Genomic DNA, 26784 nt, shown 5'->3' on the forward strand with positions numbered 1-26784 from the left:
TGTAGACCATATGTTTCTGTGATTTAATGAATATTAATTCGCAAAATATACAAACTTGCATGTATAAAACACATGACACAGTTGCTGAGCCACTGGATCTTCTGCCCTTTAAACTTATGATTATTGTTTTTCATTGCACAAAGCACATTGCAGTGCTTGGCCAATTTGTCTGACTTGATATTAGGAAGAAATCTTCTGGAAAAAAAAAGCATAGCTCAAATAGCATTTAATAGCCAAAGCTTTGCTTGCTACACTAAATATTCACTTTTTAGACTTTAAAAAAAAGTCTGAGTTGATGGCACATCATATGTGAGCCGCTTGTTGAGGAACACAGGTGTAATTGCTTAAAGTTTTGAATCACCAGCGTTACAGTCACTTTAATTTTCACTCTGTTTGAACTTAATTAAACAGAGGCACAGTGAGAAGGTCTTGTCAGGTTTCCATCCTGAGCTTGGAATCTTCCTCCTCCTCCTCCTCAGCTTTTTGGTTCTTCATTGTCATCAGTGATTCTCATGATTGGGTCGTGGAGGAGGGCGTGATGGAGGGGGAGCTCTACATGGGGGTGGACCCTGGGGTGGAGGTGGTAGGGGTCCAGTTGGAGACGGGGGTGCAGAGACTGGGCTCACACTGGCTGGAGGGAGGGCCCTGTTTGGAGGTGGTGTATACATGGGAGGGGTAGGAGAGGAAGGGGGAGGAGTAGATGGAAGAGGGGGGAGTGTCGAAGTTGGCGAAGGTGGCAAATGGAAGAGGTGACCGTCATCTGATGGACGACGCTGGTATGTGTGGGGCAAGGTGTAGACGGGAGTGGAGGAATGGTTGTAGATGGGATAGCGAGGAGCAGGGTAGGATTTGCTTCGGGTGAAGTTTATGCACTTGCCCTGTAATACAGAAAAACAAGTTGGTTCAGTGCACGATAAAGTCCTCACAAGCTGCTGTAGAGCCTTGTTTTTGTTTCGAAACTTTCTAAAACTTGTGCAATGAGAGATGTAAAGAAAAGTTAAGACAAGAAAATGCAGTATATATTTAAAAAATCCTGAATCTGCTGTGGCACAGGAATTGTCGGGTTTGGATAGGTACAACTTTCGACAGATGGAAAGAGGAAATTCCTCTTTTAGTGAGTGTCATGGAAGGAAACAACATTTCTGCCAGCCCAGCCATACTGATGCTGGGAGCTGGAGGAGGCAGGCAGCATCTACTCCTGATGACTTCTGCAGAGAGAAGCATTTCTCCACGATTCAAGTTTCACTTTCGTCCACTCACTCTGCCACTTGAGGGTTTCCTTGAAGTCGACATTCTCAAGACCTGGTGTTTTGACTTTTTAAAAATTTGTATTCCTTTATAAATATCATACAGATATTTGAAGTTGGTCTCCGCTGTGCTTTTTGATTCAAACGTCCCTCATCCTTCATTTCCAAAGGTCGTGAATTTAAGCTGGCAAATTCTTAAGGGTCTGTCTGCCAAAAGTTGACACAGTTGGTTCAGAATCTCATTAATTGCTTTGTTTTGAAAGAATGTGTGTTTGTCTTTCAGCTGTAAAGAGTTGATGCTGTTTTTCATTTCTCCATGGAGGAAGTCATAGCATCACGCCTCGACTTTCTGTTAATCCGTCATCTCTGGCTTGTCTCACCTTGTCTCCAGGATGAGGTCGCATCACAGACACTCTGTCGTAGCCTTTTCTCAGGAAAACACACAAAGCATCCAGTTTTCCCTGTAGAAAGATGATCACAGATCACAGTATAAATAAGAAAAGCCGTATGATCTCTGATATCGACCAGGATATGACGCAATTTGTGAGTACTGGCCAGCAGTGTAGCAAAAACAATCTTTTAAAAGGTTGAGTTAACCAACAAGCAAAGTTTGCGTGCTTATTTGTGACCCTGCCAGACTGTATGTGCTCCACTTTAAGCTTCAGATGTCACTCTTTGATTCTTACATCGGAAGCTTTATATGGTAGAGATCCAGATAAACAAAGAATGTACTTTGTCAGGAATAACACCAGCTCAACAGATTCCATATTCAGGGGGTTAGCTCAGTTCATGTCTGGTTCTTATTACCATCCATCCAGCTTATTAATATGCTTGGAAACTACTTTTATTAACTATTGCCTGGTAACATATCACTCCCAGAAACACATTTTTTGGGGGGGGGTTATGGTGTATAGACACAAGTCAGAAGTAAAATTTTAAAACACCTATAACATTATTACATGCTATATGTTTACATTATGTAGTCCATGACGTAAAACATTTAGTCAAGCTGATGACTGTTATATGAAATCTGTGTAAACTGAGGAGGACCATGAGATGTGGTTTAGAGTCTGTGAAAAGCTGCTCTGAACTAAGCTTTTGTTCATCAAAATATCATAGTTAATAGGAATTTGAATGCCAAAACCATGACATGAACAGACATCGGGTCTCAAATGTCAGAATCAGAAATAAGAGTTAACATGCACAGACTCCCCAACAGTCCTGTGTGAATCATGAACTGAATTAATTAATGGCACAATTAAAATGAAAGGAAAAAAGTGAGTAACTGAGTGAGTACCTTGATAGGAGAGTACCACTTCTGAGGGCGGGTGGTTTTGTGCATGGTGTAGTAAGGCCGTGGCGGATCGAACTCCTCCCCGGGCATCACAACTCGGGCGTTCTTAGCTTTTTCCAGTTTGGCACCTTCTTCGGTTGAGCCTTTATCGCCCCATCTGACCTGAACAAAAGAGGAAGCTTTCAGCACTGTGCTGCCATCAGCTACACAATATGAGGCATTCATTCTTATGTTTCAAAATACAAATACTGCTGATTATCAACCATAATGTTTGGTGACAGAAGCCAAGAGCAGCATTAATGTTTATAGCATGTTTACATGGAATTTAATTAAAACCAGTCCCCTAAAATCCACAAGAAAACAGAAGCTGGACGCAGAGTTTTATTGTGTCATCTTATTTTCCAAAGTAGGCTTTCAGTTTTGGGATTTTCCCTAATCTTCTCAGATAACACATAGCAGTTACCTTTAAATTTATTTTATTGAATTAAACACCAAAATTTAGCGAAAGACCTTCTGCCACAGGTGGTCTGCCCTCTCAAAGGTGAGGAATGTTTCACTAAAAACTTTTCTTCATGTTTTTTTGGCCACATGATTGTGTTCATGCTCCGAAAGTGACTAAGTTAATTCAAGGGTCAAGAATGACTCACCACATTAAGAATGAAACAAGTATTGTCAAAGCCAGTTCATTGCTCAGATTCCCATGCAGCTGCCTCATACAAGCCATGAAGGCTTTCACTTGGCAGAGAAAGCAGTTTAATGAAGTTGTGCATGTTTTTCATTGCTTTGTTTGGAAGCTGTATGCTGCTTTAAGTTCACGGCACAGTCTTATCAGACTGTGTTGCCAGTCTGTAAACCCTTTATGCTGAGAGGGTGACTTCTCTTCTGTTGATCTTCTTCCTCTTAGAGCCACAGACACAACTAGTCCCTCTTGACCTGTGGACATCTCAGTATAATTTCTGTTGTTCACCTCATACTCAACTGACAGCACTTCTCGGATATCATGCAGCACAGAGCTTGGACTGCCTCTGAAATCTCCTGACGTCATGACTCTGAACTTTTCTTTCCACTGCTTGCCTTTTCATTCTTTTCCTCATAGAAATTCAGATGGCAGGCACAGAGGGGTTTGCTGAAAACCACAAAGGAATCATGCAGGATTGCATTCGTACACATCCTCATCCACAGTTCTTAAAGCAGTCTGAATTTTAGCTTCTAGCTTTTTAGCAAAACACTTGGTAGATTTGTCGTCTCTGCAGTTTACTGGCCAAATGGCCTAATCCCAGCTCGGCGCTAAAAACTAGTCACAACAATAAAGTGACTCAGTCTCTTCCAGTATGGATTTGCACACTCATCACTTTAAAGGAATGAGTTGCTTCCTGTTTCCTTTTGTATTCCTGCTGTATTGTGTTTGATCTCAACTTTTAAGTGCTCCAAATTGGCTGAGTGCAAGATTGAAGATTGCCACGTGTTTCGTCTACAAGCAGTGCCACAGTGGTTTCAATTTTGGTATGCATCTTATCTTGATACTGTTGACACTCTTTTACTAAGTGACAGTTATCTTGGCCTGTTTATGTTACTAGTATTAACTGTTCTAACATGTACTGCTCTTTCAAATCAAAGAAAGGAAACTGAAATGAATCACACTTGTGGTAATTCCTTAATTATTCTCCAGCTCTTTTAGATTAATTTAAACTTAATGACCCTGAATGTGATGAATAATTTTCACAACATATCCATTTTCACATAAATATAATAAGTCTTGGTATACTTAACAAGTTTCAGTACATCTGCATGATAAGTATTGCATATTAATTTACTTGCTATCTTGTTGCCTATCACTCTTTCTACCTCCATTCTCTTGATGCCTCCGACTCCACGCCCTCCGTAATACGAAGCATCCACTGTGGGCCACCTCTTCTTGGGAAAGCCATCCTCGTCATCCTAAAGAGGAAGGCACATAGACAACACTACAGCAGATGTGTTGAAAAGGAGATAGTATTGGTGTCAAGAATTTTGACATTTTATCATGACGAACTAAAGAAAAAATACCACTTACAGAGTTCTCCTCTATTACAGGTGGAGGTGGCTCATGAATGACCTGCAGAAAAAAAAAAAAAAAGAAGTATGTATGGTAAGCACCAAAGGATGGCTGGTGTGTTGTAACATAAACACATTTGCCATTGAATGTTCTGAGAGGATTGGCTGCCATACCACGGTGCAGCAGAGAGGCCAGAACCACCACAGCAGAGCGATGGTGAGCAGGAGCATCAGGATGAGCAGAGCTATGGCCACAAAGGTCCCATCAGACTGGAAGTGAAAAGAGACACAAGGACTGATTTCTATCTGGGTAAAATGACAAACACACCACATAAAAGAAGACCTACAGGTAATTATAATATATACCCTACCTCACCAAACCTTTATAACCAACCACCACCACCAAAACTTTCTGTAAAAAATAAAGAATTCTAACATTTTGCCAGGATTGAGGCCACAAATTAAAGGCTGCAAACTGATGCAGAAGGTCAAGCTGTTGCAGCTGCAGATGTGTGATAGCAGCTTTGGACTTTTATTCAAAGATAAACTGAAAGAAAAGGCTACAGGACCCAGGAGTTGTTGATGATGTTATGACTCCATATGGCTGATGTACGGGTTCATCTTTTTAGTGTTATGTTGTTCCTCATTGCACTTACACAGGTGACTGCAGTGATTGTGACAGAGCTTGATATGAAGCTCAGGCCATTATTCATGCTGACGTGGAGCGTGGCAGACCTGTTGAAATGGTAGGAGAGTGAATGAGAGTGATGATAATTTGTTTCATGTTGTTAAAAATGAAAAAGAATATCTGTTGTTTCTATTTTGGGGGAAAGTCTTACAAAATTTGCTGTGCATAGTAATGAGAAGTTAAGTTATGAGAAGCGCAATGTTGTTAGTTTGCAGTTTTATAAAAAGTTTCTTTTTCAATCTGCTCAGTCCCAGCAGTAAGAACTTACGTTCCCACTTTTTCCAGAACAGGAGCTGGGCACAGAAGGTAGATATCTCTTACCACCAAAGGTCTTTTCACTGTGGAAATAGAATTAACATGAGAATTTGCATTAAGATATGCTGGTATGAGTGTATACTGTACATCATAAGATAAATAACAAGCTAGGTCAGGATCATTGGTGAAAGAAAGTCGTGAAAGTGATGCAAATAGGAAAAGTTTACTTGACTTTTGTCTGCCAGTCTTGAAACCTCAGTAGATTCAAGCCTCAAAATATTCTTTTTGTTATTAAATTCCTGGACTTCCTCTCCTTATGGAAAATGAAGCAAATGAGGGAGGGTTGTGGTGTATTTACCCTGGCTGAGTGAGTGTCTAGTGTGTGCAAAGACAGTGCTCTTGGCTGATGAGATCCACATTCCCCTTAAGACATCTGAGAGGCACTGAGTGTTAAACCAGCTGATTCAAAGCAGGGAAAGCTGCTTCTGATGGTTTTCGGGGGGAGGACAGGGATTTAAATCATTGTGAGCCACAAAGAGCTGCTCTCCCCCACCCATCCCCAGTTGTGTTGGCTAAAACAAACTTGGCACGATGACATAAATGGCTCCTGCATGGAATCACAAAACTGCTGCTTTTCTGTTCTGTCTATTAATAGTTGGATGAATTTTATGTGATGTTTGGATTCACACACCTACAACACTGTTGTCTTTTGTCGATCACTTCACAATATAATGCTCTACTCATTTACACACATTTTTAGAGTCCTCTGTAAAGACTAAAGGGTGTGGTTCAAGTACTGTACCACTTTGTATGCAAAATGTCTTAAGAATGACATAGCAGGCTGAATACAGGTGTTCCTCACCCCATGCTTTTGTGTAATATTCACCATGAAAACAGCAACATGTCTGGGCAGAACCAGGCTAGCTTAGATAACTAGCTTCATATTTACCTTAAAGACATGAGAGAGCGTGTCCTCTCAACCTGTCCTATATTCATTCTCCTGTTTTGGTCTCCACCAGTTCATGATAAAAGAATCTGACTCTTAAGCCGCCTAAAGCACCACTTTGTTCATCAGCTAGTTGCTAACTTTGTCTGATGTTCAGTGCTGGACAGGCAGCACTGTGAGCCATAAAACCAAAGCAATGAAATGACGCTAAGATATGTGTCTTCCCAGAAAAGTTTCAAGAATTTCCCTCCAGGGATTAATAAAGGAATTCTGATTCCCAGAACTAAAGTTAGCCAATGAAAACCTTCGGGTGCATACTTACTCAAAGTCACTGTGTCATTGATGCGAAAGCTGCAGAGAACTTTCTGCACATCTCGGGCATGAAGGAAACCATTTCCTTTGACTACCACCTGGAAAGATTCTGAAATGGGATTAAATTGACCATTTATATAATTTTTAATCAGAGCTGACCATGAGTAATTTTGGATAAGTTTGGGTAGAGTCACAATATATAAATCAGAATATGAGCTTGCAGTTCTATATCCAAACTACGTATAATATAAATTACAGGTATTTGTATGGTGTGTGCAATGCTTTTGTTATTTATGTTTTTTCTTCTATGGTTGTGCCTCTTTACCGCCTTCACAGATGCTGGAGGGCTCTACAGCCAGGATCTCAATGCAGGATCTCTTCAGGATCTGAAAAAATAAAAATAAAAATGAAGGCACATTAGGCATTTAATCAGGAACCTGTTTTTTTTTGTGATAATCTGGTTTCGAGCTCATGTCTTTCCTACCGAGTCAATGACCCCCTGTAACGCCTCAAATCCATCATTCACAGGGAAGACATGGTCCTTACTGTCAGCTATTGTTGAAAGCTGTCAAGAAATATGACTCAGTTATCTCGAATGGCTTATTGTTTGAATTATTAGCAAATTCCTCTGCTGATTAACTTTTTCCTTGGTTGACAGACTTATTTACCTGAGTTTCATTGAAGTCTTTCACTCCAACACAGTACACAGTGGCACCTAACTGGCGTGCTCTGCTGGCCTGAACAAGACATTAAACAAACAACAAATAAGCTACAGCGCCCACTAAACCTCGGCAGGGAGACTGCTCTCTATGGGCCGAAACTTCAATGCTTTTTCCATTTGTGGTTGTGCCTTCATCAAGAAGATATTAACTCTCTATTGAGTATTGACTCATTAATAGTACATTAATATGATGTTTAAGTTATGCACCATTAAGCCTAACTGTTTCTCATATCACCTCTCTTTGGGCCAAGTCAAACTGATTCTCTCTCAGTTCACCGTCCGTCAGGGCGATGATGACACTGGCTGTCCGGTAGCCTGAAAGGCAGAACGAGAAAATACAATGCTCCAGTGGAACTTATTTTCTAAATTAAAATCTTTTTTTTTTTTTAATCAAAATAATATTCAACTTGAGCCATTTAGAAAAAAATATTCTCAATATAATTTTCATGTGATGGAGAAAGCAGCTGTGTTTCTTTGTTGGTATTTCTTTCTTCGTATGATGATTCCTCCACCAGTTTGAACTGATGAATGGATAAAGACTTCACGAGTAGGAGAAATGATTAAGTGTTAAAAGGGAAAAAGTTCTTCTCACCATCTCCAGTCCCGTAGTATATTTGCTCACTGGCCTGAGGGAGAAATTTGGAGGCATCAGTGGCCATAAATTGAAATGAGCTTCACCTTTAAAGGTTAGATGCCATGCCGTTGGGTATTCAGGATCAGTTTCCCACAGACTTAACAGATGACTTACTCTTTGAAAACCTCTGTGCATGAAGGTGTCTCCACCTGGCTGCACCATTCTCAGCTCCTCCAGTCCAGCTCGAATCTGATCTCTGATCAGTGGGTGTTCCAGAGAACAAAGATGTACATTAATTGAGATGAAATGAGACAACACAGATTAAATTCAGCTAAATATAAGAAAATACAACAGACAAGCAAATAAAGTCATAAGACACGTGAGTGAAGCTGTGTATATTTGAACCTGTCTTCTGTTAGTGCCATGAGAGTCCTTCCTTCTGTTGAAAATACAATGAAGGACATACGCAGCTGAGGACTGGAAAAAAGAAAAGAGGCGGCAGTCAGGCAGCTGTGACGTGTTTTACTCTTTTTCTCTTCTTCTTCTTCTGATGTTTCTTTGTGGACCTACCTAATAAACTTGTGAGCCAGGTGGTCAACAAAGTAAAAGATCTCATTCCAGTGATGTTGCACACTGCCAGACCTGAGAAGAAGATTCAAGACAGACCAATCGGTTTGTTGTTTCATGAAAATAATGTTGTGCAACAGCTCAAAACCCAAACACGTTGAATTCACTATGATGTATTTTTACTGATAGTAATTTACTGATGATAAAGTAATCTGCTAGTCCCTTCAATTCTCATGTAAACAGCACAAAGTGAAATACTTCAATCGAACGTCCTACACAAAAGACCAAACTAGTTTCCCTTGTGGTTTCAAGTTGCTGATATGCAATTCTGATTTGCTTTGCTTTGCTTGTTTGCTGTTGTCTATGTGCCATGAACTATCATTTTATGTATTGTACATATAATGAATAAACCCATTAATGTATTCACAGTGAAGTTTCCCACAGAGAGGCCACTGAGTCTTTGTGTTTCCTTTCAGTGCCAATGCTTAAAATTTCCACTTTTTCTCATGTGGCTTCACAGCTCATTTTGAAATACGAAACAATAGCTACAGTGCCACATCATTTTCTCAGATGAGCTTCGTGTCAGGTCCTGATCTTGAAAAAAACCAACAAAAGTGCAGAAGTCAGTAACTTAATAGAACTGTGAGGCAAAATATGCAAAATCTCTGCACCCTCTTGTCATGCTGCACTGCCTCTCTTCTTGTACTCCCTCCCTTATGTTTTCATTTATCCTGTGTTGTGAGTCCCAGTGCACAGACAGCCAAACACTCTGGATCTTTGGAACATCTGGCTCTAATGGAGAAAGGGCTCTGAAGCGGAGAGAGCTGAGGCTGGGACTAGATGTGGGCTCCTGTTGGTGAAACGTGGCCGCAGTCTGACAACAGCTTGAATCCCTGCGGTGCACTTTATCATAAAGGTGCATGCATAAGCACTTCGCAAATGATTCATCACTGTGTAAACCTGCTTTCTGTCCATTCTTTTTAGTTGCTTGTGCTGAATGTTGGCTATGTCCTGGCCTACAAAACAACAGCACATGACTCGACACGACCTGTTTAGGAACTGCTTCATGACAGTTTAATGGACAGCTTAATTTAACCTTTATGATTGCACTGAAGCCTCTCCATTTTGATAATTAATTCATTGTTTAAGTCATTTGCAAGAAGAACGTGCCAGCAGATGTTTGACTCCAGCTTCTCCAGTGTGATGAGACAAGACAAGTGCTGATGTCAGCTGTGACTCAGTGGGCATTTTTTCATTTTATGGATTCAACTACTAACAGATTATTTGAGAAAATAATCATCAGATTAATCAGTAACAAAAATAATTTGTTGCAGTCCTGGCAGAATGACACTGAATTTCAGTGTTATTGATTGGTCTACTCCTCAGCTTCAGCAAATGGAAAATGATGGAGTAATGAAAATGTTGCAGTGGATACACACCACACACTGTACCGCAAGATCTGTGGACTGAATGTTTTTGAGTTTACCTTTGACAAACCAGTCAAGCATGTGACCTTAAGCAGAAAGAGCTGGAGAGATGACATTTCAAAAATAAACATACATGATATCCACACATGCTTTTCTCTGGAAGTTATGATTTGAAGTCACTCACAGATTTATTTTGTCTGTACCAAAATCTGCCTTATTTTGATTTTACACCAGATAAACACCAGAAAAACCAATGCTTACAACCAACAGCTTAAAAGCTGCCCATTTTTTCTACATTAGCATGTACTTTTTGTGCAAGTAACCCATTAATTCCACTCTGATCTTACATTTTTCCACCTGCATCTTCAGAACAAACTCACATGAGTCATGCATCGAAAATGACAAGACTTCCTCTGTTAAGTAATAGTAGTAGCACTCACTTGTCCAAAACAAAGTATAGGTCAAATCCTCCATAGCAGGATGACCCTGCCTCCCTCCTGTCATGGATCTGTCCTGCACTGCCGGCCACCAGGACTGCCACCAGCATGCCCAGTTCCACACCAAGCAGGACCTGCCTGCACCAGCACTGGGACATCACCCCAAGTTTAAGAGAACGCACCAGCTCAGCCAAACAGAAGGTAAACATAAATCCTCTCCGACTGGGAGGTTTTTGTCCACTTCACAGCACACTGATGCAGTCAGCCATGCTGTGCAGAGCGATCTCCAAGGCTTTAAACACTCCTCTCTGGATCAGTGTCCCATCTCCGCAGCAGCAGATGTGTGCTGGCAGAGGAGGAGTGAAGCTGGTGGGACTTGGAGTCTTCCTCTCACTCTCAATCCTCACCAAACCATTTTAACACACAGTGCCATGAGATCACGATCAATGAAATAATTAAAAAGATTCACTTGATTTACTGTGGGTAAATCAAGACTTTTTACTTTGTAGTCTGAATGACCCTGCTCAGATTTCATCAGACATTCACTCTTGCAAATACTTTTGTTTTCTTTTTTTTCCTTTCACTTTTCTTGCAGGTTTCCTCACAGCCCAGTCCATCGGTGCCACTTAGTGGTAAACACATGCAGCATGCACTTCACTGCACTTAAACATTAAATTCAGTTTCTCTGCATTTAAAAGTATGAACTGAACCTCAGGCTGTGATTTACAGGGATAGTGAGGATATGATTTATTGAGAATTTCTATGCAATTTTCAGTCAAAATATCAGAAAGGATTAAAGAAAAATATTAAGGATGAATACTGCTCATTGTGTAGGCTTGTGAGGTGAACAAGGTACATATATTCAGAATTTCCATCTCCATCCTATATTATTGGGAGCTCTATGGCAGAAGCAATGAGTCCGTTTTTGCATTTTTGTACAGAGTCAACAGAGAAGATATAACAAGTTTATTAGTAAAATTTAGAGGTGCTGGTGAGCACATTTTGTTAACTTTGGATGGAGCCAGGCTTCTAGTGTTTATGCTAAGCTACACTGGTCGCAATACTGGCTCCAGCTCTGTACTTCACGTACAAATAGAGAGTGGCATCAGTCTTCACAAGAACTTGCCAAAATGGCAAACTCTTCCTTTAAACTTTGTGCTCTTGTATTCACAGCTGTCCTCCTCTCCCTCCTCTCCAGTTTTCCTGCCTGTGTGTGTGTTTTATTCCTCACTGGTCCAGCAGGTGACCTCAGTCTGCTCCCCTGTTCTTCACACCTGTGGGACATCACTAATCAGTTCTTATCAGCTGACTGCCCTGCCAGCTGCTCCTCAGCTCTAATGAGCATCTGTGTGCAGGGGGACAGCTTTCGGGTTTTGTTGTACCAGACTGTAGTTACATGTTGCCAAGCTGCTATATTCCTCTATCCGTTCACGATTTGTCGTTTACAGAACAGACAGGGTTAAAGTCCATGTGTCTCATATTTGTCCTTTAAGTATGAAGCCACAGCCACTGTTACTGTTAGCTTAGCTTAAAGACTGGAAATAAGGTGAGCTGTCACGTGTTTTTGAACAAATGAAACTGCCACATGTTAATTAGTGAGCATCAGAGGTGCTGGTAGCCAGGATAGTTGCTTCCAGTCTTTATGCTAAGCTAGTCAGCTACTGGTGGTAGTTTCACAGTTTAATCACATATATGGCAGTGGTATCACTTTTCTGATATAATTCACAGCAAGAAAACAAATGAAGATAATGTTCAAATATTAGTGGTAAAAAAAAACAGTCACCTGTTTTAGGATGCACAGCCTTAATGCCTGACTGAAATTTACACACCATTTGGGGACCTTGAAGGTTACACCGGATTTTAAAAGACTCTGTTTGTAAATATGATGATAATCTGAAGTCTACAGGGGCTGCTGCGTTAGAGGCATCCTTTGACAGTTAAACTGAAGTGACAGTTGCTGGGCCTTTCAGTCAATGCAGCAGCCGCCATAGAAAGCAAAGGTGATAAAAGCAAAGTGAGCAAGACGATCCTGACAAAACAATCAAAACGCACCCCTGTGCTTAACCAAAACTAAACTCATATTCCAGCATAAATAAACAGTGACATGAGGTTGAACACTCACACGCACACGCCAGCCTATACGCCATCTGCGTGCAGGTGAGGCACCTCTCTGCCTTCAGATGCATGGATGTGTGTTTCGCTGTGAACTGTGTGAGCGCGGCTCTCGCTCCTGTATGTCAGCGAATCACTGCAGCACAATGGAGACGTGAGAAAACAGCACTGTGTGTTTTGTAAAATCACACCGCCGCTGTCGAGGAACTTTTCTGGATCTCTTTTCTCTTCCTGCACTAACCGACGCTCATTCACTTGACCTCTTCCAGACATTTGATCAGTTAAGTCATGGAAGTCGCTCCTACATTTTTGTTCCTGCTGTCCGTCTGTCTGCGCGTTTCTCTGGGGGCTGATTGGGAGTTTGAGGACACTAATTTTACCTACCTCGATGATGCAATCGACTACAAGGATCCCTGTAAAGCTGGTACAGTGAATTTTACCTCTTCTAATTTACTGATCTTTTGCATTTCAGGTTGGTTTGTTTATGTTGTGTTTCTGGCCAATACCCACAGGCCCTAATCACTGTGAGCTAGGCTGATAAGATTAATGTAGGCCCAGCTCTTAATGATGCAGATGTGAAGACAGTGGGCAATTTCAGATTGAATGTAGACTAATGAAAAATATTTAAATTCAAAAGACAATCTCCATATTTTCATCTGCCTGTCAGTTGAGGGAACAACTGTGCTAATGTGCTAATGTACAGAGCAATTTAAGATGGAAGAAGTATTAAGATGTGTTACATCAGTAAAAGAAGTAATACCACAGGTACAAAGTTTGTATTCAGAGGTTTAGTTACAAAATTATAACAACAAAAAGTGCTTAAAGCAACAAAAGTGAGCAATACATCATCTTCATCAAATTCATTATGCTTTGCATGTAAAATCTTTAAGTTTAATTAACTAAAGCTGTCAGATGAGTGTAGGATCTTGAAGTACTGAGTAGCATAAAATGGAAATAATAAGCAAAGTGCAAGTAATCCAAAATTGTGCTTAAGTACAGTTATGGCATTAGTGTTTCAAGTGAGTGTCGTACTTTGTTCCTTTCCTCAACTGACAACAGGCAACCAGTAAGTTTGATGTAAAATGTTTATGAGCTGCTTTATTTTGCTTTTGAATCTTTCTAATTTCATCTTTCAGCAAAGCCATGAAGAGCAGCACTAACCTGAGGACAATGATAAGGTTTCCTGGCCAGTTATCACTGATGAAGGTAGATCAGATCAGTGCAGAGCAGCTCAAGTTGTAGCAGACTGATGACATGAAGCTGCCAAGATTTACTGCAGGCGGAATCAGTAATACTTTTACAGTCAAACTTATGTTTTCTTAAGAGGTCTCTGTCTGTGAAGATGTTACCTCCTTCTCTTTTCTTTCCATACAGGGAAGTAACATGCACCGACTCTGAAACAGTGTTCAGATTTTACGCAGAAGTAGTAATACCACTTATGAACATACTGCACTACAACTAAAAGTCTTGTATTTATAATTTTACTTGCATAGAAGTATTTTTAAAAGTACCTGTTGGGAGACTGACTGCCCCCTTTTATTATATTAAATATTTACATTATTATTATTACTAATGGGTTAAAGGTGAATTCTGCTGTTTTTTTAACAGTTTAGCTGAAGTGGAAATAATTTTGTACTCTTAGCTGGCTTTGTCTGCAGTGATGCATCAGATTTATGAATACTGTATGTTTTGTATGTAAAATATTGATCTTCTTGGTAAGTACTGTACCACTGCACTGATAAAAGAGATGCAGATAAACAGGATGCTGACAATATTTCAGCCATGTATTATGAATTAAAATGTCAAATGTAAATTAATTGGTTTGAAACAGCCAGAAGGCCCCTGTGTTAAAGAACAATCAGAATCAGTTTTTTTAACCTCATCTCTAGCATACCAAACAAATATTTTGACTGTTAGAGGGGATCCAACTGTTTGGGGTCCCTTTTTTGTTTTTGTTTTTTGTTTTTTGTTTTTTTCCTTATTACTTCTCAAACTTCCAAAGCACACCACTCCTCTTTTCTGAGTCAGTTGCCTGGAGACTAGAGGTCATTGAGGCCGTGCCAGCGCAGTCCTCGGCTGGACGCCGGTGAAATCCCTCCGGCTTCAGGGCATGGGGTGCACACTGCAGGGGTGACAGTCATTTACAGTCACCCTTTGCATGAGTGAATTCACTTCAAAGGCTGACACAGGGCCTGCTATGTCTTTTCATTTGCCCTTTCAAAGGTTGTTACATCACCCAGCTAAATGAGCAATTTAATGGGAAAGACTCGAGTGAGCTGTTCTGCTTGACTAGCTGATAAAGTTGGTACAGTCCCAATAACGGAAACAATGTGTTAGTTCCATATAGAGGGGAAACATGGATCAACATATGTGTGATGCTGCCTGTAAGTTCCAGAAAGTCATCATCATCACTACTTCTTTCTTTACCGTCATTACTGTGAGCAGCATTTTAGGTTGAACTGAAGCTAATTATTTTATATTGATGTTTGTTAATCTAACAAGTCATGTTATAAAAGTTTGTAAAATCTTCAATATATCAATAAATATATGAAGTCTGTAAAGTATCTATGAATATCTGATAAGTGGAGTGAAAAAAACACAATATTTCTCTCTGAAATGTACTGAAGGAGAATTATTAAGTAGGAGAAAATGAAAATATTCAAAAAGAGTACTGTGCCAGTACTTCAAAGCTGTATGTAAGTACAGATTTTCTGCCACTGGTAATAATGCATCTTTTTATTTGGGAGAGCAACACAGCAAAACGGAGGTTAATGATACCAGTGACTGGGATTGTTTGTGTTCAGTGAGTTAGTGTGTCAAAGGGCAAAATCAGTTCATGACTCAGATGAGATCTTTCTCTATACATGTGTTTTATGCTGCTGTAGAAACACATTATTGTGTTGTTAAACATCATCTTAGGAGGCCTTGTACAAAAGATAAGAGAATAGGAGCTCTGTGCTGCTAACAAAGCAAACATACAGTATTCCTGGAGTTCTCAGTGGTTAATCACGTGTAATTTATTTTAGACCACAATAAGCTCCCTTGCTTCATAATGTCACAGGTAGCAAAATAATGTTTGATTAGTTCATTTGCAAAGTTATAGTAAAGATGCATTACCCCACCTTATCAGGCCTGCAGAGGTCTTTGGTCTGATGTAGAGGACTTCACTCCGGGTTAATCAGTTGCTCGACGTTTAAGAGCAGCAAATATGCAAACAACACTTTGTGCTCTAGAAAACTTTGAAAAGAATATATCCCTGCTTATTGACTAAGAAGGTGTGTAAATTTAGGGAAAGCACAGCTATGCAAACATCCTCCATCCAGATGTTTCATATGAAGCTCCTGTATGAAGTACAAGATGCCGATTTGTACTGTAAGGTTGCTGTTTGATTAACCGTTCAGTAACACTGCAAAGTCCAACACAGCGAAATCACAATCCTGTGAAGTATTCAGTCCACACCTCAGTTCTTTAAAATAACGCCGTGGTTCGACAGCCCTGCAGTTTGGTTCACTTTGTGTGCTGTGCAGATTGTATTCGGGAGGTGTGTTTCCTGTCCGGGCCTCATTTCATCACAGCGATGCGATATGCATATGCGACAGTGAAGCATGCAATTGGTTTTGGCTCCTGGTTAAAGGGGAAATGTTTACTGAAATTCAAAGTTTCAATCATCAGTTAAAACTGGTTCTGTTTGTACTGAACGTCTAATTAATTACTGCTCAAACAGCATAGTACTGTTTGAGTAGTTTATGACTGTGAGCTAGTGAGTATGTGCGGTAGTAGTGTGTGTTCATTTTGTGTTCTTGTACAGGACATTGGAATACAACGTTTAATGACATTCATGTTTTTCCATTCAAAAATTCTGTGTTTTGTAAGTCTTCTCACACTTACAGAACACTTTGCTTAAGGAAATAAATATCCTTTTAAGTGTTTTTTTTTCATAAATACATGTACTGTAAGACCGTACAGTACATGTATTTATGAAAAAAAAACCTCATACTCGTGCTGTATGTATGATGTGTGTACAAAGTATGTTTAAGTGTGTCACAAGCAGACTATAGCAGCATGAACTCTAATTATTGGTACACATGTTGAGTTTATTGATTTGTTTTTTAACATATTTTCAGCTTTATGTATGCATTGTCCATCTGTGTCTGTCTGTTTGCCCCAGCTGCCTTTTGGGGAGACATTGCCCTTGATGAAGATGACCTCCGCATGTTCAGAGCCGCCCACAGCAGTGATGGTGCACAGCACACCGTTCAGACCAACCTCACGGACTCAGGTATCAAAGCCGGAATAAATTCACTGACCCTTGAATAGTTCTGACTGACTAGCGAGTTTAGATGAAGGGATGAGAATCAGTGCCCTTGTTACAGTTAACAGCTCCGCTTCCTCTGAGAGTGTCAGGAGTAAGAGAGCTGCAGACGTACAGAGTCTCCATCGTCGGAGGAGAGCAGCCACCTCCAGGCCTGAGCGAGTGTGGCCAGATGGCATCATCCCATATGTGATCAGTGGGAATTTCAGTGGTGAGTTCTGAATGAAAACAGTAAGTCTTTCAGTTGTTCTTACAGGGGAGAGAAGCGCGTTACAAAGTCAGAATGAACTTGTTGCCATGTGCGCTTTTAACATGCTGAAGCTTTCAAACTTTAATTCCTTTCAGGCAGCCAGCGAGCGATTTTCCGTCAGGCGATGCGTCACTGGGAGAAGCACACTTGTGTAACATTCATTGAGAGGACGACTGAAGAAAGCTACATTGTTTTCACCTACCGACCTTGTGGGTGAGTTGTGTGCTCACTGTCCATTTTTAATTATCTGATAAACAGATTTTCACAGATATAATGTCTCAGCCCTTGAGGACAGATTGTCATCAGTCACATTACAGCCAACCACACTGTTGTGTTTTAGAAATATAAACTAATTTGTTTCTAATGTTCAAGGGATCTATTGATTTCCAGTCATTTTTGTATCATACAGAAGTCAGTCAGCTCTTTGTAAGCTTTCATCAGAGTGAACATGAAGTCGGCCTTCGTTTTTGTTGCAATATCATCAAGATGTAATGCAGAACAGACTTTTCATATCAGTCAGTGATTAAACAGTGATTATGTCAATGGGTTGTTCATAGTGATGAATCCACGCAGAATTATCATTCAACTCTACAGTTCCTCGCAGCTCTACAGAGCTTTTTAATCTCCTTTCAGCTCATCGTTTTTCAGCTTCTCAGTTTTAGTTCCCTTTCGCTGTTCTCATCAGGTCATTTTCAGTCATGGCTATGTTGGAAAAAAAAGCTCCAAAAACCCAGTATTCGCTCCCTGCCCTGCACCAGACTGTAGACAGGCAAAGTTAGCAAATAGCTGGTGAACTTAGACTTAGGAGCTAAAGGGCCAGATTTTTGTTTTTACAGGAGTTGGTGGAAATCCCAACAGAAAAACAGAGACTTGACCTGACTTAATCAACCTCATGAGTCACAAGCCATGGCGACAACAAGTGTGTCCCAGCCACGTTCGTCACTTTTTAGTGTCCTCTGGAAACTGTTTCTGTTGTTTTCTGTGCTACCTGCAGTGTTTTATGTGTATGTGCATCATGTTTTGTAAATGCTGTTACCAAATTGATCAGGATGTTTTGCATTTTGTCCATTTGCATGTATTTTCTTAAGTTGCAGTTCAGCTCTCAGGGCCACCATAGACAGTCGCTGCCTGGGACTGTAGGAATGTTATTGACAAGAACCTAAAACTGTGAAATCTGCATTCTAATCAAAGTCTGCAAAAATGAAAAGTATAGATAATTTTATAGTTAAGTAGTTAAAACTTCCAACCACTGTGGTACCAGGACTTGGTATTTTGTCCTGTAGGTGCTCCTGGATGCGGACCTAAACAGTGTCGCCCCCTGCAGGTGCTGCTCCTACGTGGGGAGGAGAGGTGGTGGACCTCAGGCTATCTCTATAGGAAAGAACTGCGATAAGTTTGGCATTGTGGTGCATGAACTTGGCCATGTGATTGGCTTCTGGCACGAACACACACGCCCGGACCGTGACGAGCACGTAAGCATCATCAGAGACAACATCCAACCAGGTACTGTTAGATTCAGGTGCGCTAACACGAATGAGTGTGAAAACACGTGTGCTCCAGTGTTCCTGCTTGCATTTCAGTCCACTGATTGATCTGTCTATGACTAGGACAGGAGTATAACTTCCTGAAGATGGAGCCAGGCGAGGTCGACTCACTTGGGGAGGTGTACGACTTTGGCAGCATCATGCATTATGCGAGGAATACATTTTCCAGGTTGGCAAGTCATGATTTCTTTTACTTCATGTTTTCTTTCCTAACATTAGTTTTGTGTCATAGGGATTTCATCATTTTTCTTCTCCAGGTGAAGGTTTCTTGAGCTGGTTCACGTGAACAGGCCCTTAAACAGCTCCACTGGGGCAGCTGCTGCTTAAATGCTGTGCTTATGAGCCTAATTGTCAGGCGTCTGGTGATTCACTCTCTCCACCGTGCCTGCATATTTGAATTGGCAACATACAGTGCACCAACCTGCGTTTCTAACCGTCATCACCACCACTTTGCTGACCACTTTCTCTGACATTTATCAGTGCCCAAAAAACTCAAATTAAATTTCAGCAATATTGAGTTTTAAATGACCACATATTCGACTGGTAAAAGCTCTGACTTGTTGTGTAGGCTTCTTGGTCATTTAGAGAAGCCAGAAACCTTAGCCATATGAAAAAAGTCTCGCTCATGCTGCATTATCATCTGAGCTACAACACTGACCTGCTGTTTGTCCCTTTATTCAGCTCTGCTAAACAAGCTCCATAGGGAACCTAAGGGGATTTGATCCTTTATTGTCACAGAACTAGTCTCCTTTTCATTTCAGTCCCGTGCATGTTGTTGCCCCGTTGCTTTTCTGTGTGCTTTGGTTTTTTACCTCTACCACTGCTTTGCTGGTCTGGGTCATGGAGACAAGCCAAGCTAAATAAAGGCCTGGCAGTTCAGGCTTTGTTGAACAATTTGGGCTGGAGTGGCCTTTTTCTCTGGCATTCAGGAGTGGGCTCCACTGAGCCGGCTGGCACAGTCGAAAGGCCCCATTCAGAGCACTCTGTTTGCACATGCCTGTCATTCATGGGTGCATCACCATGGGAACTGTGCAAGAGTGAGCTCCAAACCTAGTGAGAGATTGTCAGAATCAATAAAGTATCGAGGTGTTGAACAGGAGTCGGATCTTAAAAAAAAAACTTGTAATCTGTCTCTGTGGGAACTTTCGAAAGCCACACTTTTCATACTTCTTGTGCTGTAATTGATAATTAATCATTTGATGCTTCTGTCTTCTCTGAAAATGAGCTGCTCCGGTTTGTGATATTTGTCTGACACAGAGGCGTCTTCTTTGACACGATCTTGCCTCGTTATGATGTCAGTGGAGTCAAGCCGCCTATTGGACAGAGGACCAGGCTAAGCAAAGGAGACATCGCACAAGCCCGCAAACTGTACAAATGTGCAAGTACGATGCGTTACGTGTGTAGAGACTATGAGCACCTTGTGATCATATCCATAAAATGAAATCACTCCTTGGTTTTAGACATTTTTCCAAGTGCTATGTGCACTGAACTAAAGCTAAAAATAAAAAAGAAAGTTTAAAATCTCCTCTGCTGTTCTGGGACTTTAATGTTATCACTCTTGTAGCACAATCATGTGTGTGTCTGTTACGGTGTGTGTTTGTCAAAGGGTGTGGGGACAACCTGCAGGAGAGCTCTGGAAACTTCTCTTCTCCTGGTTTTCCAAACGGCTACTCGGCATACGCTCACTGTGTGTGGAGGATCTCTGTCACTCCTGGAGAGAAGGTTAATGAAGACAAACATGTTGATGAACTGATTCAGTGAGGGCTAAGTAAATAACCAAATTGATCAAGATACTGATGGAATGAATGTCAATGCTAGGCCAGTCATACAAAAATGTAAATTTCCACATCCTATGCACAGTGATAAAATGATAAATTCATACAGCCAGTCAGTCCACCCAAGACTCTTTAACCACAATAAATATTGCAATTAAATAGTAAGCTGAATTACAAAAGGATATACCACATATGCACAGATGTTTATTAAAAATTTTAAAAGTCAGTGTGACAATTTTGTGATGTTGTTTAGCTCTCAACATAAATCAAAAGGTATATTAAGGTATATTAAGATTTTTTTTTTATGGATTCAAACTATTTTGATAGGATTAATAGGTTTAAAAAAACTAGGGTATTTTTTTTCAGCCACTAGAATTGAATCATTCAGTGATCTGTACATGGACAGTTCACATCTCAAACCTAAAAGAGAAAAACACTGTGTTGTTTTCATTTGTGTTAGCACCTCGTCAGCTCTTGTGAATCTGGATAGATTTTACAGAATTTTTCTTTCTTTTTCATCCGTGTCTTCTCTCTCTTAGATTGTTCTGAATTTTACTTCCATGGACCTCTTCAGGAGTCACTTGTGTTGGTACGACCACGTGGAGGTCCGAGATGGATTCTGGAGAAAAGCTCCTCTGAAAGGTCTTTAATTTTCATGTATAATAGAGCTCATCTGGCTCTGCTGAGCATCATCCGGAAACCTGTGTTGTACACTCAGCAGTGAACACTGTGAAGCAGTGCTTTTATTTTTAATGTGCCGTGGCAGGCCGTTTTTGTGGAGACGCACTTCCAGAGCCAATCATCTCAACTGACAGTCAGCTGTGGATTGAATTCAGAAGCAGCAGCTGCTGGGTGGGAAAAGGCTTTTCAGCAGTCTATGAAGGTACAACACTGACAATATGTGGAGGTTAATATCGACTTTCCAAATGTTGCGTTTGCGACTGCGTCAAGATTTACGTATCTTTTTACTTTAAAATGTAGACAACTGAAGGTAGAATCTCACTTCTCACCTCCTGTGCAGCCGTCTGTGGGGGAGAGGTGAAGCGAGAAGGAGGCCAGATCCAGTCCCCTAATTATCCCGATGACTACCTGTCCAACAAAGTGTGTATTTGGAAAATTGCAGTAGCGGAGGGTTTCGATGTCGGCCTCTCCTTTCAGTCGTTTGAGGTAGAATCACTTTTATAGTTATGGTTACATATTAATAATACCAGGGAAGATGGCTTCACAAAGCTATCACAAGCTGCAGCTGTTTTAATATGTTAGATCTTCTGCACTTTATTTCACTGTAAAATAGTCCTGCTACACCTCACTGTCATCTGCTGTGACGTCAGCAGCAGCAGCTGTAATGTCGCTGTCCTTGCTTCGACTGCAGATTGAGAGACACGACAGCTGTGCCTACGACTACGTGGAGGTGAGGGATGGCAGTTCGGAGAGCAGCCCGCTGCTCGGTCGCTTCTGCGGCTATGACAAACCGGACGACATCAAAAGCAGCTCCAACCAGCTCTGGCTGAAGTTTGTATCTGATGGGTCGGTCAGCAAAGCTGGGTTTGCAGCCAACTTTTTTAAAGGTCAGGAAGTCCGTTCAGGTACCAACTGCCAGTGAGTAAAAGAACTTTTGAGTTGGAATTAATTGTGCCGATTTTTCATTTGGCAGAAATGGATGAGTGCTCCAGACCTGACAACGGTCACTGCGAACAGCGCTGCGTGAACACGCTGGGCAGCTACAGATGTGCTTGTGATCCTGGATATGAGCTGTCAGCTGACAGACGAAGCTGTGAGAGTGAGTGGAGCATCAATACACAAACACATTTCTCATCTTTAAAGTGCCACTACTTTGAATTATGATAGTTCAGCCAGTCAGCTGTAGTCTGCTGCTACACATATACACTTATTCTGTTACCTCTTTCATAACTTTCTGTTAAATTCAAGATGACAGCCCAGACTGCTTAGTTTAGCATAGCTTAAATACTGGAAACTAAGCTTGACTGTCTCTGTCTAAACATAATAAAATCCATCTATCAGCACTTGTTTCTCCTTGTTTGCAAACTTTGGGTGGAGCTAAGCTATTTGCTGACTCGCTGTAGTATCAAATTAAGTCCACAGACATGAGACTGGTATCAGTCTTCTCACCTAACCCTCTGCCAGATTTGCCTCCTCGGCCTCCCCCTATAGGCTGCACTCACGTAGTTTCTTTTCTACCACAAGAGGGCAGTGCTCCCTCACTGCAACTTCTGTTTGAGCCTTCTGCAATCCATTGCAGCACTGATTTCATTAATCTAAACAGTATAGAAAGGAATTACACTTTACCTTCAGTAAAAATTGGTACATTTCTTTATTTTTATAGAATGAGAAAAAATTATACCGATTGATACCACTATACCACTGATTTATTCCATAACCACAATTCCCATTTGCATTAATTATATTAGTTTATCACATTATAACTTGACACTCTCACACTTACTCTCACACTTCTACATCTAAAATCAGTGCTCTCTCCCATCAGCAGCTGCCTGTGGCGGATTCGTTACCAAGCTGAATGGCTCCCTCACCACCCCCGGGTGGCCCAAAGAATACCCTCCCAACAAGAACTGTGTGTGGCAGCTGGTGGCGCCCATTCAGTATCGCATCACTCTGGTTTTTGACGTATTCGAGATTGAAGGAAATGATGTAAGTTAATGAAAATTGTGTTTTTCTGTCCATAGTCAATATGTCATAGCCTTTCACGATAATTTCAAGGGCCAATTCTTTGTCTGTATTAGTAAGTAAAATTTTCTAGTATTTACCATCAGGTGTGTAAATATGATTATGTGGAGGTGCGCAGCGGGTTGAGTTCAGATTCAAATCTTCATGGGAAGTTCTGTGGAGCAGAGAAACCTGAGGTAATCACCTCCCAACACAACAACATGAGGATTGAGTTCAAGTCTGACAACACAGTCTCCAAAAGGGGCTTCAAGGCTCACTTCTTCTCTGGTAAGTCATGAAGAGCAAAGTATTTAGGATGTGTGGAGGAAGGAAATGTTACAGATGTGTTATGTATTGTCCAGATCAGGTGCAATAAGGACAAAACCTTCACAACAATCCAAGAGCAACGCAGGCAGCTGTCTTTGGTTTCTGACAGAAGAGTGATGCCAGAGTGGTTTGACTCTCTGTGAAGCTTAAATTGAGTCTTACACTTTATGATTGAGTAGCCTGCTTGATCTTTGTGTTAAATAAATCTATTTATGTCCGCATATTTGCATTATTCACATTTATTTGAAGAGCATTTAATTAAAAGTGCTAATCAATAAAAGAAAGTGATATGGAGAGCACTTAATACCATACCAGCTTAAACAAATACTGTGTTTTTATTGTTCGGCTTAATCGGGCTTAACCATCTGATGGCTATAGAATAATATAATTAGTAATTAATACATTTACTTCTTGATATAATAATGTGCATAGCCCTCCTCAAAATCCTCAGGAACATCTCATTTACCTCTTATGTTAATATTAAAAGTTGGCCAAGGACCAACTCACATATGTGTATTTTGTATTATTTCACTAGTGATAGCATGGAGCCACATCCACATTAATGCAGCCACATGAGGAAATGCAAATTGTCAATATACTTGACAAGGCTGCATTTTATTCTGTGGGCACAACAAGAGATGTTTTGTTTTGTTTGTTTTTTTTTTCGAGAGATGAGCCTAAAGTGTCAATTCAGCATGTATCTACAAGTTTTCTTCAGCCTATTCTGACAAGGACTTTGAAGTGTTTCAACATTTCCACAGATATAGATGAATGTTCCAAAGAAAACGGAGGCTGCCAGCATGAGTGTGTGAACACCTTTGGAAGCTACAGTTGTCAGTGCCGCAGCGGCTTCATGCTGCATGATAATAAACACGACTGCAAGGAAGGTACAGTGCGTGTTTCTGTTCTCCACCTGATTTAAAGGGTCAGTCCACTCAAATTACCAAAAGGTCTCTCTAAATTTTTGTTATTTTGATTTGAACGTTTGATTTCTTGTGTGTTGATCACTCCACCGTGACGGTGGGAGGAGAACTTCAATGTAGGGAAACTACGTATCGCCACTTATAGTCATTTACTCCTAATGGAAATTGATATGAGAGCATGTCTCTGTGGAAAGATTTGTTTTGCTTTCATTTCCCTTCTCTTTCGATGGACTGTTCAGAGGAAAATACCCCAGAGGACTCTTCTTGTGCTGAAGGAAAGGAAAAGCTGTCACCCCTCAGTGATGCAGCTCTGATTGTTTTGCTCTGACATGTTGTGTTGTTATGTTTTTCAGCGGGCTGTGATCATGTTATTAACAGTGTATCAGGCACGATAAGTAGCCCCAACTGGCCTGATAGATATCCCAGCAAGAAGGCCTGCACTTGGTCTCTGTCCACGACCCCAGGCCATCGTATCAAACTTGTATGTCAGTGGATGTTTTTTTTGTCTAACATTATGTCATGACATAACAGTCAGCAACCCATGAAAGGTCATTCACAGCTTTTTGAAATGACTCTCAGGCTTTCAATGAGATCGACATGGAGGCTCATCTGGAGTGTGCTTATGACCATCTAGAGATTTACGACGGTCAAGACATGCGTGTCCCAAGTCTCGGGCGCTTCTGTGGCACCAAAAAGCCATCCCCAGTCATCTCAAGTGGCAACAAAATGTTCCTGCGTTTTATCTCAGACAACTCAGTGCAGAAGAGAGGCTTTGAAGCTTCATACGGAGCAGGTGGGCAATACAAAAACAAACTTTTTACTCCCAAAAAGCTTGGAAAATTAGTGAAATGGTACTTTGGAAACAAAAATGTAACATTTCCACCATGAGTTTGTTTTCTGCCGTGTTTAGCAAGCAGCATTCTTGCCTCACTTTTACGAGTTCCTCTTTTTGACCCCTCTAATTTTGTGGTTGTGAATTCCCAGAATGTGGAGGAAGCCTTAAAGCCGAGGTCAAGACAAAAGATCTCTACTCTCATGCCCAGTTTGGAGATAACAACTACCCCAGTGGCTCCGACTGTCTGTGGGTGGTCTCTGCTGAAAAGGGTTACGGAGTGGAGATCACGTTCCAAGTGTTTGAGATTGAGGAGGAGGCAGACTGCAGGTACGATTACCTGGAGCTGTACGACGGCCCGGACGTCAAGTCTCCAAGGCTGGACCGATATTGTGGATCTGGGGTAAGGCTAAAAATATCAACCCTGTGTAGTAAACATGGTTGAAACTGAATTAATCTTTCAAAACCTTCCATTTTTGTCTTCACGTTTTTCTTTTACTCAGGCCCCAGAGGAGGTCTTCTCAGCTGGAGACGCCTTAGTTTTAAAGTTTCATTCGGATGACAGCATCAATAAAAAAGGCTTTCATGTACGCTACACAAGCACAAAGTTCCAGGACACGTTGCACGCAAGCAAGTGACTCTCTAAAATTGCCCTGAACCTAAATGGAGACTTCACCCCTAACATTTGGGTGGGACACACCCATTTCCAGACGAGGACTGAATGCATGTATTGACACCACAAACAACAACCCACGTACTTTAAATTCACATCTGTTAGAACGGGTGAAGCCACGCAGAGAAACTGCATCTTTACTCTGCTCCATTGCATAGCTATGTAGGATAAAAGGCAAGGACTAGTTTGCAGTGATTGTTTCTTGTAAATTCAGTCACATCATAACATTGTGTTAAGATATAAAATGTATATATTGTGATATAGATTGCCTTTTTTTATCGTAATGTCATTTGTGTTACTTTCTACTGTCTGCACTTAAGTTGGATAACAATGAATGTGATGCATTTTGTTGTAATATGTAACTAGACAAATGCACATAATGAGTATGGAGGACAAAAAATGTGTTCTAGCAACACATCCACCCAATATTTTCCCTTTACATCTCAGACTACATGCTTAGTAAAAAGTTTCTACACTGTCCCAAAAGCCCAACGACAGCCACCTGAATATCTTGTTTTTGCTTACCCCCAGTGATTTTGCTCTTAACTCACTCCAGTGATGTGTAGTTGTACTCTGGATGGTGTCAGTACAATGTAAAGTCACTGGTAGGTGTGGTTACAGGTGCAACAGAAAACACAGCTGTTACTGCTAGGAGAAACATGATATTTCAAACCAACATGGACACAACATGGCTTGGATCAAAAAGAGATCGGAGGTAAGAAGGTATCATTAATAAGACTCATGTCCAGTCTTATTAATGATACCTTCACAGGGTGTTGTTCAAAATGGGAACTTCTGACAGTTAATCTTAAACAGTAACAAATAGTGCTGTAACATCTACATTATATA

General features: G+C 40.9%; 2 protein-coding genes across 6 annotated transcripts; one reads left to right on the forward strand and one right to left on the reverse strand.

The window, feature by feature from the left end:
• LOC124051662 (anthrax toxin receptor 1-like) lies at window positions 1-12746 on the reverse strand. Of its 2 annotated transcripts, none has more exons than XM_046375248.1 (18): window positions 12625-12746; window positions 8642-8713; window positions 8477-8548; window positions 8246-8327; window positions 8090-8123; window positions 7733-7812; window positions 7445-7513; window positions 7261-7341; window positions 7102-7162; window positions 6787-6885; window positions 5532-5601; window positions 5232-5310; window positions 4750-4845; window positions 4595-4636; window positions 4387-4479; window positions 2545-2703; window positions 1628-1708; window positions 1-878 (listed from the first exon to the last, which is right to left on the reverse strand). In XM_046375248.1, the coding sequence occupies exons 3-18, from the start codon at window positions 8533-8535 to the stop codon at window positions 501-503; spliced, it is 1563 nt and encodes a 520-aa protein (XP_046231204.1). In that variant the 5' UTR covers window positions 8536-8548; window positions 8642-8713; window positions 12625-12746; the 3' UTR covers window positions 1-500. The 2 variants fall into 2 exon arrangements, with proteins under 2 accessions (XP_046231204.1, XP_046231203.1); XM_046375247.1 differs by lacking the exon at window positions 12625-12746 and adding an exon at window positions 10506-11319.
• Window positions 11848-26705, forward strand: LOC124051661 (bone morphogenetic protein 1-like). Of its 4 annotated transcripts, none has more exons than XM_046375242.1 (21): window positions 11848-12048; window positions 12884-13038; window positions 16783-16893; window positions 16988-17137; window positions 17272-17389; window positions 18501-18679; window positions 18784-18889; window positions 19978-20102; window positions 20327-20442; window positions 21035-21137; window positions 21262-21378; window positions 21517-21662; window positions 21868-22063; window positions 22150-22275; window positions 23002-23165; window positions 23288-23468; window positions 24269-24394; window positions 24784-24911; window positions 25010-25223; window positions 25415-25665; window positions 25766-26705. In XM_046375242.1, the coding sequence occupies exons 2-21, from the start codon at window positions 12903-12905 to the stop codon at window positions 25898-25900; spliced, it is 2928 nt and encodes a 975-aa protein (XP_046231198.1). In that variant the 5' UTR covers window positions 11848-12048; window positions 12884-12902; the 3' UTR covers window positions 25901-26705. The 4 variants fall into 4 exon arrangements, with proteins under 4 accessions (XP_046231198.1, XP_046231199.1, XP_046231202.1 ...); XM_046375243.1 differs by having other exon boundaries at window positions 23005-23165; XM_046375245.1 differs by lacking the exon at window positions 11848-12048 and adding an exon at window positions 13751-13820 and having other exon boundaries at window positions 12902-13038.
• Window positions 26706-26784: the final 79 nt, after the last annotated feature.

This window comes from Scatophagus argus, chromosome 20 (genome assembly GCF_020382885.2).
Source record: "Scatophagus argus isolate fScaArg1 chromosome 20, fScaArg1.pri, whole genome shotgun sequence".
NCBI lineage: Eukaryota > Metazoa > Chordata > Actinopteri > Scatophagidae > Scatophagus > Scatophagus argus.

What these genes read in the sequence shown, in the direction of transcription:
- LOC124051662 (XM_046375247.1), bottom strand. Translation starts at nt 10,711, where the DNA reads ATGTTTACCTTCTGTTTGGCTGAGCTGGTGCGTTCTCTTAAACTTGGG. An exon ending in ATACTACGGGACTGGAGATG is followed by an intron (nt 7,813 to 8,089) that starts GTGAGAAGAACT and finishes TCTGCCTTTCAG; the next exon opens with GCTACCGGACAGCCAGTGTC. An exon ending in GGCCTCTCTGCTGCACCGTG is followed by an intron (nt 4,637 to 4,749) that starts GTATGGCAGCCA and finishes TTTTTTCTGCAG; the next exon opens with GTCATTCATGAGCCACCTCC.
- LOC124051661 (XM_046375242.1), top strand. Translation starts at nt 12,903, where the DNA reads ATGGAAGTCGCTCCTACATTTTTGTTCCTGCTGTCCGTCTGTCTGCGC. An exon ending in CAGAGACAACATCCAACCAG is followed by an intron (nt 18,680 to 18,783) that starts GTACTGTTAGAT and finishes GTCTATGACTAG; the next exon opens with GACAGGAGTATAACTTCCTG. An exon ending in TCGAGATTGAAGGAAATGAT is followed by an intron (nt 23,166 to 23,287) that starts GTAAGTTAATGA and finishes ATTTACCATCAG; the next exon opens with GTGTGTAAATATGATTATGT.